The 15,878-nt window shown below is 53.7% G+C and overlaps 1 protein-coding gene across 2 annotated transcripts; it reads right to left on the bottom strand.

The window, feature by feature from the left end:
* Positions 1 to 234: 234 nt before the first annotated feature.
* VPS4A (vacuolar protein sorting 4 homolog A) lies at positions 235 to 11,430 on the bottom strand. Of its 2 annotated transcripts, none has more exons than XM_031024515.2 (11): positions 11,247 to 11,430; positions 7,357 to 7,468; positions 7,126 to 7,273; positions 5,862 to 5,920; positions 5,627 to 5,746; positions 4,964 to 5,120; positions 4,277 to 4,425; positions 3,818 to 3,899; positions 3,369 to 3,588; positions 1,839 to 1,979; positions 235 to 1,112 (listed from the first exon to the last, which is right to left on the bottom strand). In XM_031024515.2, the coding sequence occupies exons 1-11, from the start codon at positions 11,265 to 11,267 to the stop codon at positions 1,011 to 1,013; spliced, it is 1,311 nt and encodes a 436-aa protein (XP_030880375.1). In that variant the 5' UTR covers positions 11,268 to 11,430; the 3' UTR covers positions 235 to 1,010. The 2 variants fall into 2 exon arrangements, with proteins under 2 accessions (XP_030880375.1, XP_006730135.1); XM_006730072.3 differs by having other exon boundaries at positions 5,862 to 5,923; positions 11,247 to 11,429.
* Positions 11,431 to 15,878: the final 4,448 nt, after the last annotated feature.

The raw sequence follows: 15,878 nt of genomic DNA on the forward strand, positions 1-15,878 counted from the left end.
CCAATCTGCAGGAGGAACTGTCCAGGTGCCACATGTGCAAGGCCCCGGGGTGGGGGTGGGGGGGTGTCTGGCCAGCCTGACTGGAGAACAGGCGTGGGAACTGCGGCAGGTGACAATACCCTCCTCTGATGAAGAGAAGAGTGCGGAGAGAAAACCAAGGGGTCTTTCTAATGGAAGCAAGCATGGCCTTCAAGGAGCCCGGATAAGAATCAAAGATGAGATCACTCAGGTGGCTCAAGAGGGAAAAGGATTTATTAGCCCATTTCCAGGGCAGGGAGCCAGGGGCAGTGGCGGGGTTCAGTGTTCCCACACTGAGAGGGAAGAAAATGCAGCAGTAAAACCCACCTGACTACCTTCACTCCTTCTGAGCTAGAGCTTTGTGCTCACAAAAACCACCCTCTCCTCCTGCAGGGGACACATACGGCCCGGGATGCTGACCTAGGAGGGTGGGAATGGCTTGGTTTTACTCTTGGCCTTCACAGGCAGGGCTTGGGCTGGCACCCCAGGGCATCAGCCATTGTGTTCACAAGGAGTAAAATTCGGGTTAGAAGGGACAGGCGGAGGGAGCTGCAGGCCATCCTGAAGGTCTGCGGCAACCCCACAGTACGGGCTGCTCCCACTCCTTGACGCTTCTGGGAGATCTGAACTTTATTTATAAACAAGACAAAAATCCAAGCAGCATTAATTTAGGGGAACAAAGAAAGGTTTAAAAAAAAACAAAAACCACAGAGAGGCAGGACAAGGAGTTGGTGAGCATCCAGAAGAAGAGGAGGAGGAGGAGAGGAAGGAGGAAGGACCAGTACTCCACCCAGTGCTGAATGTGCTTATGTCTCTGTGGCCAGGGAGGCCCTTCCTGCCTGCTCCCTGGCCGGCGGCCAGACAGCAGAGGGGACGCTGCAGTGACGTGAAGACAAGCCCTGGAGCGCTGTCTGGCCACTGACTTGGGGAGTGCCATGGATTTATTACCCCAATCAACCCCCCACCTTCACCGTCACCGAGTGAAGAAATTTTTAACTCTCCTGTCCAAAGTCCTCTGAGAATTTCTTCACTTTCAGGAGGTCGTCTGCATTCACAGTGGGCCGAGTGGTGGCCAGAGACCGGAGCATGTCCGACTGCAAAGACAAGGGCACGAAGCTGAGGAGGAGCCAGGCCCCAGGTCCTCGGGCTCCCCGTGTCGCAGACCCAGGGGGTCCAGTAGGAAGAGGCCAGTGTTCCCGGTCACTCCCAGCCCCAAAAGCAAAGCTCCCTCTGGTTGCCTGGTGCCTGCCTGAATGTCTCCCATGACAGGACCGCTCTTCCCTCCTGGGGCGGCTCATGTCGTTTCCAAACGGGCATATTTCTCGTCTGAGAGAATCCAAGCTCCCCTCACGTCTTAACTCCCGGGAGAAGCTCGCTCTGAGCGCACACCCGCCACCCCAGCCACGCTGGCAGACACCTGCCCCACACGACAGGCAAGGCGTCGGGAAGACCAGGACGAGGAGAGGGCAAGACTAGAGCCGTGAGGCTGCCTGTGCGCGGCATCAAAGCAAACTGCCGACAGATGCCTGCTGCCTCCTTCTGGGCACAGAACAAGCCAAAGCCGTGGAATGATGTCGTCACGCCAGCGGCCCTTTATTCTTGAAGAAAATAAAATGCTCATGCTGTGGCCTCCATCTTGGGCCCCCGCTGAGTCTGTAACAGCAGGATCCCCAGCTGCCCAGCACCCCAAAGGCCATTCTCGGTTTCAGAAGAGCCACGACAGCCCAGGACAGAGAAGGGAAGAAGCCTATCTGTATTTTCAGATCCATGACCCCAGTTTTCTGGGCTCTGTGCAGTCCCTCTCCCAGCCGGCCACTTACCATGCAAACCACAGGCTCTAAGAGTTTGTCACCAGGGACATCCATCCAAGTCATCTCCATGGCCCCTGGGTCCCCTGGTGAGCATGGGGTCAGGAGGTCATCGATCATAACGCTAGGGTTGGTGCGGGAAGGGCCACAGACCTGAAATCAAATGGGAGTTGGGCTGCAGGGGTTGCACCTCAGTGCTTGGGGGAGGGACAGGATGCCTCAGATTTCTGAGTCCTGAAGAGAAGGTGGTGGCAGAGGATGTATGCATGCCTGGCCTTCTAGGTCATCAGTCTGAGAAGAGAATGACTCCTTCAGAACTCTCAGGCTGGCAGTCGAAGTAGCTCAACGTAGGATTTCAGAGATTTGTGATTAGCATGATATTCCAGGCACTATTCTCCAGAATCTCAATTTGTGGCCCAAAGTGTCTTGATATCTTCCTCTTCCTCATTAACTCCATCAAATCTCACCACAAATGCAGTGACATCAAAAATGTTTTTCTATCCACAGTCTGCTTTATTGGCAACATCCCCCCAAATATCCCCAAGGCTAATTCCCTCACCTCCTTCAACTCTTGACTCCAATGTCACCTGGGTGGCCTATCCTTTAAGAATACAACTTGCCCAGGCGCGCCTGGTTGGCACAATCAGTTAAGTGTCCGACTCTTGATTTCGGCTCAGGTCATGATCTCAGGGTTGTGAGATGGAGCAGAGTCCCTTGGGATTCTCTCCCTCTCCCTCTGCCCCTCTTCCCCATCCCACCCCAGCTCACCCTCTCTCTCTCTCAAATAAATAAATCTTTTTTTTATAATACAAGCTGCCCACCCAACTCCAAACTTCAGAAACACCAGACTCCATCCCCTGCTCTACCTTCCCTCTCATCACCCTCTAAGAAATGAGTATCTCAATTAGTGAAGAGGGTCCGATAGGGTAGGGACTTCTGTCTGCTGTGGTCACACGTGTCTCCTCAGGTCCTAGAACAGCACCAGAAGCATAGCAGGACCCTCAGCAGACACTCAATAGAGATATGCTGTGTAAGAGGAGTTCCTCCTTAGAGCAGGTGATTTTGTACCCGCCGATTCTTCAGACACCAAGTGGGGTCCCCACACACAGCAGAGCACTGACTGTGGAGGTGGCAGAGGTGACTGGCATGGTGCCATGTCCTCTGGCTTCACACAATCTGAGATGGTCACATTGAAGCAAGAAGAGCTATAGGGAAAGAGAGAGCGGTGTAACCCCAGCCCCTACAGCCAGAGGGCTCACTTTATACTTGGCCTTGGTTCTCCAGGAGACTGAAGCTATGTCACCGGAGCAGCCAAGGAACTGGCAAAGAAAGCTGATATCCCCATTCCTGTAACACTTTCTAAGCAACTCCCTGCTGGCTCCACTTACCTTTTTTTTTTTTTTTTTTTTAAAGTAGGCTCTACACCAGGCTTGGAGCCCAACGTGGGGCTTGAACTCACAACCCTGATCAGATCAAGACCTGAGCTGAGATCAAGAGTCAGATGCTTCACGAACTGAGCCACCCAGGCGCCCCTCCACTCACCTTTTTGAAGTGTGTTGCTGAATGAACTTTTCTGACAGGCTGCATGAGGGAGTCCCGCACAATGATGCTGATGTCAGCACCTGAGTAGCCTTCCGTCTTCCGGGCCAGCTCGTGGATGTTGGCATCCGTGAGGTTGTGGGGAGTGCTCCCCAGATGCAACCGGAACATCTGGGCACGGGCAGCCTCCTCAGGCAGCGGAATGTAAATCCGCTTTTCAAACCTAGAGAGCCAAGCACATGGCAGGTCTTGAGAAGAGATGGCCTAAGAGTCTTTGTGGAGAGGGCCGCTGGGGCCCTCCAGAAGCTGGCTTCACTGAGGACTCTGCTCAGCCTGCAGACATGAAGAGGCCTCTGGGCAAACGGGGTCAGGCTGCACCCACGGCTGCCAGCAGCAGGCTGACTACAGCTGGAGAAAGACCTCAGCCCCTGGCTCCTACTGGGAAGACTCACCTCCTTCTAATGGCTGAATCCAACACCCAGGGGATATTTGTGGCACCAAGAACCAGAGTCCCATCGTTGTTATTCCCCACCCCTGTGGAGAAAGGGACACACAGACACTGAGTCAGAACACCTGCAAGGATCAGGGAGCATCTGGGGGAGGTACCTCAGGGCCTTTGTGTGTTCTGATCTGGGGCCAGCCCCGTGCCCCCACCAGCAGGGCCCCAACCGGCTCTGCTGGGCCAAGAGCCTTCTCTGAAGCCCTGCTGGCCTCGGGAAGGGCAGAGGGCTCATGGGCAAAGGCTGGGATAACCTCTCTGCAGGCCTGTGGAGAGGGAGCGGAGAACGGCTGCACTGACATTTTCTCTCCATCCTAAGGATCATCGAACCCAGCCGCAGCTAAACAACGAAGCCCTGCGCTGGCTGCAGGCGGACCGAGAACCAGGGCGGGCACCCAGCACTGGCACGCACCCTGCATCTGGACCAAGAACTCTGTTTTGATCCTTCGGGCAGCCTCGCTCTCATTTTCATTGCGGGACCCGCAGAGGGAATCCACCTCATCGATGAAGATGATGGAGGGCTTGTGCTGCCTGGCCAGCTCAAACAGGTTCTTGACGAGCCTGTGAAGGTGACAAGTGGGGCTGGGATCAGGACACCCACACCCAGCCCAGCCAGGGGCCCAGTCCCTGTTTCTCTCTCCCTTCCCACAGGCAGGTCAAGCCTCCAGTCAGGCCTGGATTTCAGACAGTGGCCATCACAAATCCGCTGGCAGCACGGTACCATGAGCAACAGCCAGCCTCAGTGACAGCCCAGCTCATTAGCTCTGGATTTAGGACAAGTCCCTTCCCCTCCGCCTAGCCTCAGTGTCATCCTCTGCACAACGGGAGTCGGTGTGGAAAATGCCTGAACTACGTGAAGTCCCCAACAGAGGACACCCACCCGATACCCAAAGACTGTGAGTGCCTTTGCCTTCCGTTCATGAGGGCTCCTCTCCCCCAACCGAGTGCCCATTCAGTCTCAGCAGGCTCTGTCAGGACACGGTCCCACCCAACAAGATAGCAGAATTCCCCTCCACTGGCTACTTCTCCCTGACGCCCACCAACGGCTCCTCTGGGCCGTGGCTCATGGGCAGGGAAGCAGGCCTGGCAGCTGACTTACTTCTCACTCTCCCCCAACCACTTAGACATCAAGTCTGAGGAGGACACAGAGAAGAAGGTGGAGTTTTTGGCCTCTGTGGCCACCGCTTTGGCCAGGTAGGATTTCCCTGTGCCAGGGGGTCCAAAGAGCAGTATCCCTCGCCAAGGTGTACGCTTGCCTACAACAAAGAATAAACTGAGGTGAGCTTCCTCCTGCCTGGGGAAAGGGAACAGAAAAAAGCAGAGGGGACTTAGTTACTGTAAGTACGGACAGAAGAGCAAAGTTCTACAAGACAACTGGTTCTAGAAGCAAAGGAATAAAGGGACCTGAATTACCTGCTTAGAGCCTGCTCCTAGCCCTGGCTCATGACCCCCAAAACCTTGCAAAGTGACACTGGCTGGCACTGGTTCCTGACCCTACTCACCCACCGGGATGGTCAAGTCAAAGTTCTAGTCGCAAAGGTGTTTCTGACACCAGAGCGGAGCCAAGATGGTTGTGATGGGTAGACCCTGGGGCCTCTCTTGACTGAGAGCCCTGAGAGGGAAGGTTGGGCCCTCACCACCAGAGGGCCCATAGAGCTGAGTGGTCACCTGCTCCTGGACACCTTCAGAGTGGGAGCCCTGGGCTGGCTTCCTGAGAAGCCTGCTCTTTTTCCATCTGGGCCTAAAGTAGCTCAACTCTTACCTGTGAACAAGTGTGGGAATTTAATTGGCAAAATGACAGCTTCTTTGAGGGCCTCCTTGGCCCCCTCCAGCCCAGCCACATCACTCCATCGAATGTTGGGCTTCTCCATCACAACAGCACCTGCAAGAGGCAAGGTGAACCTTCCACCTGGAGTCCGACTGATGAGTCTGAGCCGACCCTCCAGGGGCCCTCGCCACATCCCGCTCCCACTGCCACGGGGCCGCGGGCCTCTTACCCATCAGTTGTTCTTGCAATTTCTTTTTCTCGGGATTATCCCCTTCACTGTCACTATCACTGCTGGGAAAGGAGACAAAGACGACAGACTAAAGCAAGAGGCAGTCGGCAAAGAGGCTCTGAGAGCGAGGCCAGGCTCTGAGAGCGAGGCCAGGCTCTCGGTCATGAGCCGCCTGCCCTGCTCAACAGTGGTGACAGACCCACCAGCAGGGGCCTCAAAGATGCTCAGACCACCTGTTAGCGACACTCCCCTCTGCGTCCTCCAGGAAACACTCCCGGAACCCATCCTTGTTTCTTCATTAAGGGAGTAAGAACAGAGACATGTGCGTCCCCAGAAGGCTGGTGAGGGACATGTGCTTTGGGGGGACTTCAGGAGCAGCTGGATGGGCAACCGGAGCTGTCACTGGCCTTTCACACAGATTCACAACCAGACAGCAGGTGGCTGTGACTCGGAGGAGAGGGACGTTTAAAGAGGGGAACCTGGGGGCGCCTGGGTGGCTCAGTCGTTAAGTGTCTGCCTTCGGCTCAGGTCATGATCCCAGGGTCCTGGGATCGAGCCCCACATCGGGCTCCCTGCTCCGCGGGAAGCCTGCTTTTCCCTCTCCCACTCCCCCTGCTTGTGTTCCCTCTCTCGCTGTGTCTCTCTGTCAAATAAATAAAATCTTTGACTTTGGAGGGGGACACAGAGGCCCTGCATGTGGGTCCAGTCTCCATCCAGTGCCAGCTCCATGACCTGGGCCACGTCTGAACTTGAGTCTGCTGCCTCCTCTGTCAGATGAAGAGAGTAGCTCCGAGCATAAGAGCAGCTGACTCCATCCTTCCTGCGCACCCCACTTTACTCTCGGGGCTTTACCCGCATCATCTCACCCGCTCCTTAGGGCAACGCTGGGCGGGAGGGGGCGTTATCCTTCTTCTACAGATGAGGAGCCTGGAAGCACAGGGGGTCATGGCACGTGTCCATGGTCACCCGGCCAGGAAGTGGTGGCGCCGGGATCTACCCTGAGAGCCTGACTGCGGAATCCCAGGCTTGTAACCTCCCTGCTGGCTCGCATTTCACTCGCAGCTTTTCTGTGCGGATCCAGCGCGGCACCGTCCGAGGCAGTACTGTGCCCGGTGCCCGGGGCGAGCAGCTCAGGGCGCTAGCATGTGAGTGGCAGCCCCCCGAAGAAAGGCAGCATTAGTACCAGGAGTGACAGCACCAGGAAAAGGACACACGTTCATGGGGTCTCTGGTCCCGGCCGGCTCCTCCACTCCTCTGTACTCACCCCTTGCTCTCACTCTGATTTTCTTTGACTGGCTTCTTGCCATGCTTCTCTTTGCTTCGTAAGTAATCCTTCAGCTTCTCCGCCCGGTCTAGGTACTGCATGCACTTGGCTCGAATGCTCTCCTTGGCCTTTTCGCTGTGTGCCTCATCTGCAAAAGGGGAATTGGAGAGGGTGTGCGCACCCTGCTCTCCAGGGGCTCTGCAGCCCGGGAGGGCCCTGCGCGGGACTCACATTTGATAGCATGTAGGAAATACTCCACAGCATGCTGGTAGAGCCGGAGTGCCTCCTCGTAATTCTTGGCTTTATCCTCCTCCGTGGCTTTCGTCACCAGATCAATGGCTTTCTGGAAATGCGAAGCAAATACCTCAGTGCTTCCCAAGAGACCCAAAAAGCCCTTGGGGTCCCAGGGCAGCAGGAATCCTGCAGATCTGTTAGTCACACACCATTATGTCGGCCTGTTTTTCCAACATCAACTAGAAAGGCCTTGAAAGGAAGCCGTAAAAGACAGCCATCCCTCTTCACAATACACTCATACGGGTGAAAACAACCTCCTTCTCCATTTCACTCTGGATTTCAGTAAGCGGAAACCTGACCAAATATCTCAGGTTAGGGCTCAAGGGGAGAATCCACTTTCTATTCCTTGCGTGGACCTGGACCCGGCACCTGGAACGGGAAACACCACAACTGATTGCTGTGCGGCTCAGCATGAAGGCCAGGAACCGCACTTGACCTCGAAGGCCAGAGAAGAGCCAGCCCTGGGTTCTACCAGACTGGTCAAAGGGATCTCTATTTCCTCCTACCGGCCCAGCCTGCTTCTCTGTGGGGAAAAAAGAAGATGGTTTTCCTAAATTGAGCTACTTAGGGAAGGGATGCTTAGACACATGGGTCAGTATACCAGTAGCTCTAGTAAGGAAAGTGCTTGCTGGCACGCCTGGGTGGCTCAGTCAGTTAAGTGTCCGACTCTTGGTTTTGGCTCAGGTCATGATCTCAGGGTCAAGAGATCAAGCCCTGCACTGGGCTCCGCACTCAGCAGCGAGTCTGCCTGAAGATTCTCTCCCTCTGCCCCTCCCCCACTGGCATATGCACACGCTAAAATAAATAAATCTTTAAAAAAAGAAAAAAGCAAGAAAAGGGCTGGCTTACTCCAAAGACATGTATGTGCTGCCAACTGAGGGGAATGGTCCTCTGGCATCTTCTAAGAACTCCGTGAGAGTATCTTTGTGAATCTCACAAATCCTGTAGGCCTGTGCTCTAGACCGAACTCAAAGCAGGCTGGATCTTTCAGGCAGCTGCCCCACACCTACATATCCAGTTTTAGAAACCACGGCTTCACCAACCCAGGAAGCGCTACCAGAATTATCCTCCTCAAGCTGATCGGCACTAGATACCAGGCTGGCAGATCCCACTGTACACACACAGTTCCGTCCACAGCAAACAATAAACCTCCTGACCAGCTCTTGGCAGGGCTCAGGCATTTGTGCAGCCCTTCCTCATCTGAAAGTAAGAAATCTCAGAAAGACACAGCTAGCTCTACAAAACGAACAGACTGAAGCAGGTTAGGCCAGGTTGATGATAAATGAACCCACCAGGTTGCCTAGATGAGGAAAGGCGGAGAGTGTTGGCTACTATTTTCAAGCTCAGCTACCTCCATTACCTACAAATAGAGAATGGCCAGGAGCCCAGAACCTTCTCGAATGATTAGCTTAAACACAAGCTTCACAGGTCTACTCTTCCCCAACGACCCGCTCTTCTGATGAGACAATGAAATGAATTCTCCTGTCCCTGATGGCTTCTCTTCTCCAGAACAAACATGCCCAGTTCCTTGGACTTTTTCACTCTATATGCCTTCTTGCTTGGGTCTGTCCTTTGGAAAGGCAGGGCTCAGAACAATACTCGAGGGATGCTCTGCACCTCCCTCCGAGATACTTTATTAATTAACGCACCTAAGAGCACATTAGATCTTTTTAGCAACTGCATACAATGTTTCAAAGGCAAGAGGCCTCAGCTGCAATATAAGAATAGTTTTGCATAACACAAGGGTGAGGTGATAAATAAAACTGCCAGCCTGCCGCATCTCTAGTAACACATATGGCAAGGATGAGGATGAAGGACAAGTTTAAGGAAGATGTGCTAACAGAGGAGCTGGCAAACTGTAAAGAACCAGATGGTAAATAGGTTAGACTTTCCTGGCCATACAATCTCTGTAGAAACTACTCAACTCTGCCTTTGTAGCCCAAAAGCAGCCATAGAGAATACGTAAATGAAGGAGCAAGAATGTGTTCCAATAAAACTTTATTTATAGACACTGAAATTTGAATTTAATTTTCACGTGTCATGAGATATCTTTCCCAGCCTTTTAAAAACATAAAAACCTACATTATGTTAAGTGAGAGAAGCCAGTCACAAAGGACCACATATTGTATGATTCCAGTTATATAAAATGCCAAAAATAGGGGCGCCTGGGTGGCACAGTTGACTGGGCATCCGACTCTTGGTTTCTGCTCGTTTGGTGATCTTGGGGTCATGGGATCGAGCCCCGTGTGGGCTCTGTGATTAGCCAGGAGCCTGCTTAAGTTTTTCTCTCCCTCAGCCCCTCCCCCCTCTAAAATAAATAATCTTTTAATAAATGAACAAATACATAAAGTGCCCAGAATAGGCAAGTCCATAGGACAGAAATTAGCTGAGTGTTTGCCCAGGGCTGGGAGAGATACAGGATTTGTGAGGTTAACGGTAAAGGGTGTGGAGTTTCTTTTTGGGGTGATGAAAATGTTCTAAAAGTGTGGTGATGGTTGCACGACTCTGAATATACTAAAAGCCACTGAATTGTATACTTTAAATGTGCGAATTTTCTGGTGAGTTATATCTTAATAAAGCTTTTCTTTTTAAGATTTATTTATTTGAGAGAAAGAGAGCCTGAGCAGGGGGAAGGGCAGAGGGAGAGAATCTTCAAGTAGACCCCCTGATGAGCACAGAGCAGATGCAGGGCTCCATCTCAGGACCCTGAGATCATGACCTGAGCCGAAATCAAGAGCTGGACGCTTAACTGACTAAGCCACGCAGGTGGCCCTTAATAAAACTTTAATAGAAATGTAAAAACATTCTTAACGCACAGACAAAAACCGTCTGGGCAGGGGGGATATGCGGGCGAAGTTTACAAACCCCTGTTCTAACAAATCCGAGCTTCTGCTGGTGGATGGTGGGGGTCTGGCTTTGGACTCTAGTTAATTCTTGGCCAAGTGGCCCAGTTTATTCCATGCCTCTGTTCCCACTTTTTCCTCCACCTTCGGATATCTGAATGCTACCCACCCTTTCCGGATCCAGCCAAATGCCCCTTCTTCCATGAAGTCTTGCCTAGCTCCTTCACAGGCTTTGTTTTGAGCACTTACTATGTGGCGGACACTGTGTTAAGAAGGCTTCACCTGAATTACTCAATCCAGAGCCACTGTCACAAGGACCCTACAGGGTATTACCCCAATTCACTGACAGGAAACCCCAAAATCCAAGATCAAGTAACTAGCCCAAGGTCACATGCGGGTGAGCGGTAGAGCCACGACTGAAGCCCAGGTCCGAGGCCTGGGCATGTTTCTGCCCGCCGGCCCAGCAGCACGGGCAGCACCTGGAGGATGGGTCAGTCATGCATCCAGGTGGCGCCACCCCAGCACCACCAGGCAAGACCTAGGGAATGAATGAAGGGTCGCTGGCCGACAGGAGGAAATCCGAGCCTGGAGAAGGAGCGGGGACTCGTCCTAAGGGAAGCAGGAGGAGGAGGGAGGGCAAGCGGCCCGACTGCGGGGCCGAGCTTCCCGGGCGGCGCCGGTGCGGTCCGCAGGAGACTGATCCCCGCGGCGGTACCGGGGCGCCGCCGGCTGCACGTAGCGGCCTCGGGGCTCGGCCTGGCCCGGGCGGGGGGTGGGGTGGGGGTGGCAGGGGAGCGGGAGTTCTGGAGACAGCCCCTGGCTCCGGGCGCGTGAAAACAGAAACAGGCGGAGGCGGCGACAGGGCGGCGGGGCGAGGGCCGCGGGGCCGGGGTACCGAGCCGCCCGCCCGCCCGACTGCTGGCTCGCAGGCCCCGCCGCGCCTCCTCCGGCCTCCGGAAGCCGAGACCGGCCGCGCCGAGGTACCTGGAGGGTTGACGTTGTCATTTCATCTCCTGGGTCCGCCCCACACCCCGCGGCGCTGCTTGCGGCCTCAGTCCGGCCCTGGGGAGCCGAGCTGCTGGGTCGGGCGCGGGGAGCCCGGCGGCTTGGCGCTGGGCGCGGGCAGGGCTACCACTCGCAGCCGGAGCCGAGTCGGAGGACGAGTGAGGAGCGCGGCCCAGAGCGGTCGGGCCCGAGCTGCGCGGCTGCCCCCCGGCGGCCACGACTGGCACTGCAGGCGCCGCTCCCCGCGGCCAAGGGGCGGCACGCACTAGGGCCGCGCTGGGGCTGGGCAGGGGGCGAGTCAGGGGCGTGTTAGGGGCGGGGAGCCCAGCGAAGACGGGGTGGGGGCGGGGCGGAGCAGGGCGGGACGTGTGGGCCGCGGGGGCGGGGCCAGGGGCGGGGCCAGAAGCAGGGCTGGCTAGAAACCTCAAGTCCTCGATCCCATTTCTAGTAACATAGCTCCTGTAGGACAGCTTTTCTTGCACAGTAAACCTAATTCCCAGAGCGTTGGGTTTCTGATGTTTAATAGGGTATGCTAATAATTAGTATCTACCTTGTCTGGCTTTTGGGAGGAATAAATGAGCTAGCTAATGTAAACACAGTGTACCCCACACTGGGGACTCAGTCTCTGTTAACAATTAAAAAAAAATTTTTTTTGAGAGCGCGCGCGAGCACGAGTGGGGAGAGGGGCAGAGGGAGAGGGAGAATCTCAAGCAGGCTCTATGACCAGCGCAGAGCCAGAAGTGGGGCTGATCTCAGGACCCCAAGATCATGACCTGAGCAGTAATCAAGAGTCAGGTGCTTAACTGACTGAGCCACTCAGGTGCCTCCTCTGTTAACTATTATTACGATGCTGGTGGCTGTCTAAAGTCAGTTTTTGTTTTAAGATTTATTTGTTTGTTTGTTTATTTATTTGAGACAGTGAGTGAGAGAGAGAGAGAGAGAGCACAGGAGCAGGGGGAGAGGGAGAAGCAGGCTCCCGTGCTGAGCAGAGAGCCCATGTGGGACTCAATCCTGGGTCTCCGGGATCTCCCGGGATCATGACCTGAGCGGAAGGCAGACACTGAACCAACTGAGCCACCAAGGCACCCCTGTTTTTGTTTTTTAATATTAACCCTGCTACTTTTCTCTTTAGGAAAATGGTTTTCTTTTCTTTTTTTTTTAAGATTTTTATTTTTTTTAAGTAATCTCTACACCCAACATGGGGCTTGAACTTACAGCCCCCAGATCAAGAGTCACATGTTCTACCAACTGAGCCAGCCAGATGTCCCAGGAAAGTGGTTTTCTTTTTTTTTTTTTTTAAGATTTTATTTATTTATTTGAGAGAGAATGAGAGACAGAGAGCATGAGAGGGAGGAGGGTCAGAGGGAGAAGCAGACTCCCCGCCAGGCAGGGAGCCCCATGCGGGACTCGATCCCGGGACTCCAGGATCATGACCTGAGCCGAAGGCAGTCGTTTAACCAACTGAGCCACCCAGGCGCCCAAAGTTATTTTTTTTTTTTAAGATTTTATTTATTTATTTGAGAGAGAGAGAATGAGAGGCAGAGAGCATGAGAGGGAGGAGGGTCAGAGGGAGAAGCAGACTCCCTGCTGAGCAGGGAGCCCGATGCGGGACTCGATCCTGGGACTCCAGGATCATGACCTGAGCCGAAGGCAGTCGCTTAACCAACTGAGCCACCCAGGCGCCCTGGAAAGTGGTTTTCTTAAACCTCCAATGCTGGGGTCTTTAGCCCTGTGAACTTCAGTATAGTACACCTGTGCTAGTTTCTGGGGATATAGCAATGATCAAAACAGCTCTAGGGCAACCTACAGTTTGAGAAGAAATATGATGCTCATCAGGAAAGATGATGTAATAAGCGTGTTGAGGCCCATGTGTGAAAATCCATGTGCTATGTGAGGTCGAACAGGCACCCTGCCCAAAATAGGTGGTCAGCCAAGGCTCCCATTTAAGCAGAGGTTTGAGGGATGAGGCAGGAGAAAGAACACTCCGGGTTGATAAAACAGCCTGTGGAAAGGTCCTGAGGCCCTATGGAGGCCACTGGTGGAATTTAAGAGACTGAAAGAAGGCTCAGAGAGGCTGAGAGCAGAAAGAAAGTCAAAGACTGATGTGGGGGAGTTGGGCAAGGCCAGGGCATTTGCCTATGGTAGAGATTTTGGGTTTTATCCTGAGAACAGTGGGAAACTGTTTTTTGTTTGTTTGTTTTTAAAGATTTTATTTATTAGAGAGAGAGAGTAGGAGCGGCAGGCGGGTGGGGGCCAAAGGGAAGCAGACTCCCTGATGATCATGACCTGAGCTAAAACCAAGAGTCGGACACTTACCCAACTGAGCCACCCAGGCGCCCCTGTTGTTGTTGTTTTTTTTGATAGGTGACTCTAGCCCTACTGTGCAGAACAGCTTGCAGGGATGGGGTGGCTGCTGCATGCAAAGCTATTGCTGTAGTCCGGAAGAATGAGGGGAGCCTGCACCAGGGACAGGGGCACGGAGAGACATATAGAATGAGAGATTTTGGAAGACAAATCATAAGCACATGGAAATGTTTTAGATTTGGGGTATGGTGAGGGCAGGAAGGGAAAGAGGTGACTCCTGGGCTATGGCTTCAGGACCTGGACAGATGAGTTGGGGAATACTGAACAGAGACCAGGTTTGAGGGCTGGAGGACTGAGGAAGACCACGAATTTGAGGTGCCTTTGAATCATCAAGTTTCAGTTAGATGCGTCTGGAAGTCAGAATAAAGATGAGGCCAGAGATAAAGAGCTGAGAGACATCTGGGTATACGTGGCAATGAGATCTCCTAGGGCAGAGCAGAGTGCAGGCTGAGGTGAGGGGAGAGCCTAGGACAGAACGTGGAAGTTTGTTGGCTGGTGAGAGGAGGATGAGCCTGCCAAAGAAGCTCAGAAAGACAGCTGGAGAGGGAGGATAGCCACAAAAGTGTTTTGGGAGTCAGGGAAGGAGAGCTGAGGAGGAGAGGTGAGCACCGTATCTGATGCAGCTGAAGAGGCAAACAGTAATATGCAGACACCAGCCACCTCAGCCAGAGATGTTCCAGTCATGTGATGGAGGCGGAAACCACCCTGCAGTGGGCTGGCTGAGAGGGGGTCATGAAGAGGCACAACTCCTTCAAGAAGTTTGGGGGAAAGAAAGGGAGGTTTAGAGCATTAGCTGCAGGAGTTGAGGGGTCCAGGAAGGAATCTGTGATGGGTTTTAATGGGAGAAGAGTTGATCCAATAGGAAGGATCTAGTTGAGGAGGCTAATGAACAGGAATGAGATCCAAGCAGAGATAAGAGGACTGGCTTTAGACATTGTAGTTGGAGGGAAGAAGATAGATGCCTACCTAGGTCAGCCGGAAGGTAACGAGAAGTTGGGAGAGTACCTTGGGGCGGCTGCTGTTTTCTCAATGAATTAGGAGGAAAGAGAATCTGCTGAGAGAGAGAGAGAGAGGTGGGAGGCCTGGGGTTTGAGGAGAGTAAAGATGGTTTGAAATCCTTTCAAGTGACCCCAAAATGAGCAGTGTTAGGGGCGCACCTGGTAAAGGTTGGCAGCCTCTCTAAATGAGTAGAGGTCCCAATCTGCCTTGAGCTTTCCTCCCCAGGACTCAGCTATTCAGCAAGATGTGGGACGATAGCTGGGTTCATCCAGGTGGCTGCTGTGAAGGCAGAGCAGCAGGGAATCCACAGGTTTAGGCGAGTGTGCGGCTGCAGTGGGGGCCTATGGAAACGGGGCTGGGTGAGGTGGGAGACGAATAAGGAGAAGGTAAAAGAGCCCGTGGACTAATTGAGGACCCAAAAGTTTGAAGGAGCACGCTGGAGAGGGACGCTTCCGTTCCTGGTTTCGGAAATGGCTCTGTTCCAGCAATAAGAGTCTAGGGGGCGACTGGGGGAGTAGGAGGATGGCTGAGCTGGAGCCGAAGGGCCATTGTTCACACACGTCATACACGAGGAGGTTGAAGAACCAAAAGGCCGAGCAAGGTGCTGAGCGTGCCTGTGGACACTGCAGGCAGGATAGTGGCTGCAGTGGTGGGACAGGGCTGTGACGAGCCTGGGTGAGACAGGGACACACACACCTGGGACGAGTCATGGCTTCTCCGCTTCCACCCCGAACCCTGCGCTTTCAGACACTGATGGAGCTGTGTCGGGTGGGGAGGCTTGTACGTGCTGCTACGCACGTGCCATCAGCCCTGTCCATCACTGAGAGGGCAGGGCTGGGTCTTTCCCAGGGCTTGATAGAGGCTCACTTAATATTTGCTGGCAGTGTTAACGATGAATTCATCCAGAAGTAGTAAGTGAGCAAATAAAAGAGAGGGCCCCTAACCGGTGGATGAGAGTGAGGCCGAGTCGAGAGCAGATTAAACCCACACACTGGCTGGGCTGTACGAGTCGGAAGACCCTGCAGTTAAGGAGGGCTGGGTTAGTCTGCTAGCGCTGTCATCACAGAAGGGGGGGCACTGACACAATAGAAATTAATTGTCTCCACAGTTCTGGAGGCTGGAAGTCCAAGATCAAGGTGTTAGCAGGGTTGGTTTCTTCTGAGGCCTCTTGGCTTACAGAGGGCCATGCCTTTGCTGTGTCCTCACTGGGTCTTTCCTGTGTGCGCATGCACCCCTTATCTCTGTCCA

Source organism: Leptonychotes weddellii, chromosome 16 (assembly GCF_054177405.1).
Source record: "Leptonychotes weddellii isolate Sample4059 chromosome 16, ASM5417740v2, whole genome shotgun sequence".
NCBI lineage: Eukaryota > Metazoa > Chordata > Mammalia > Carnivora > Phocidae > Leptonychotes > Leptonychotes weddellii.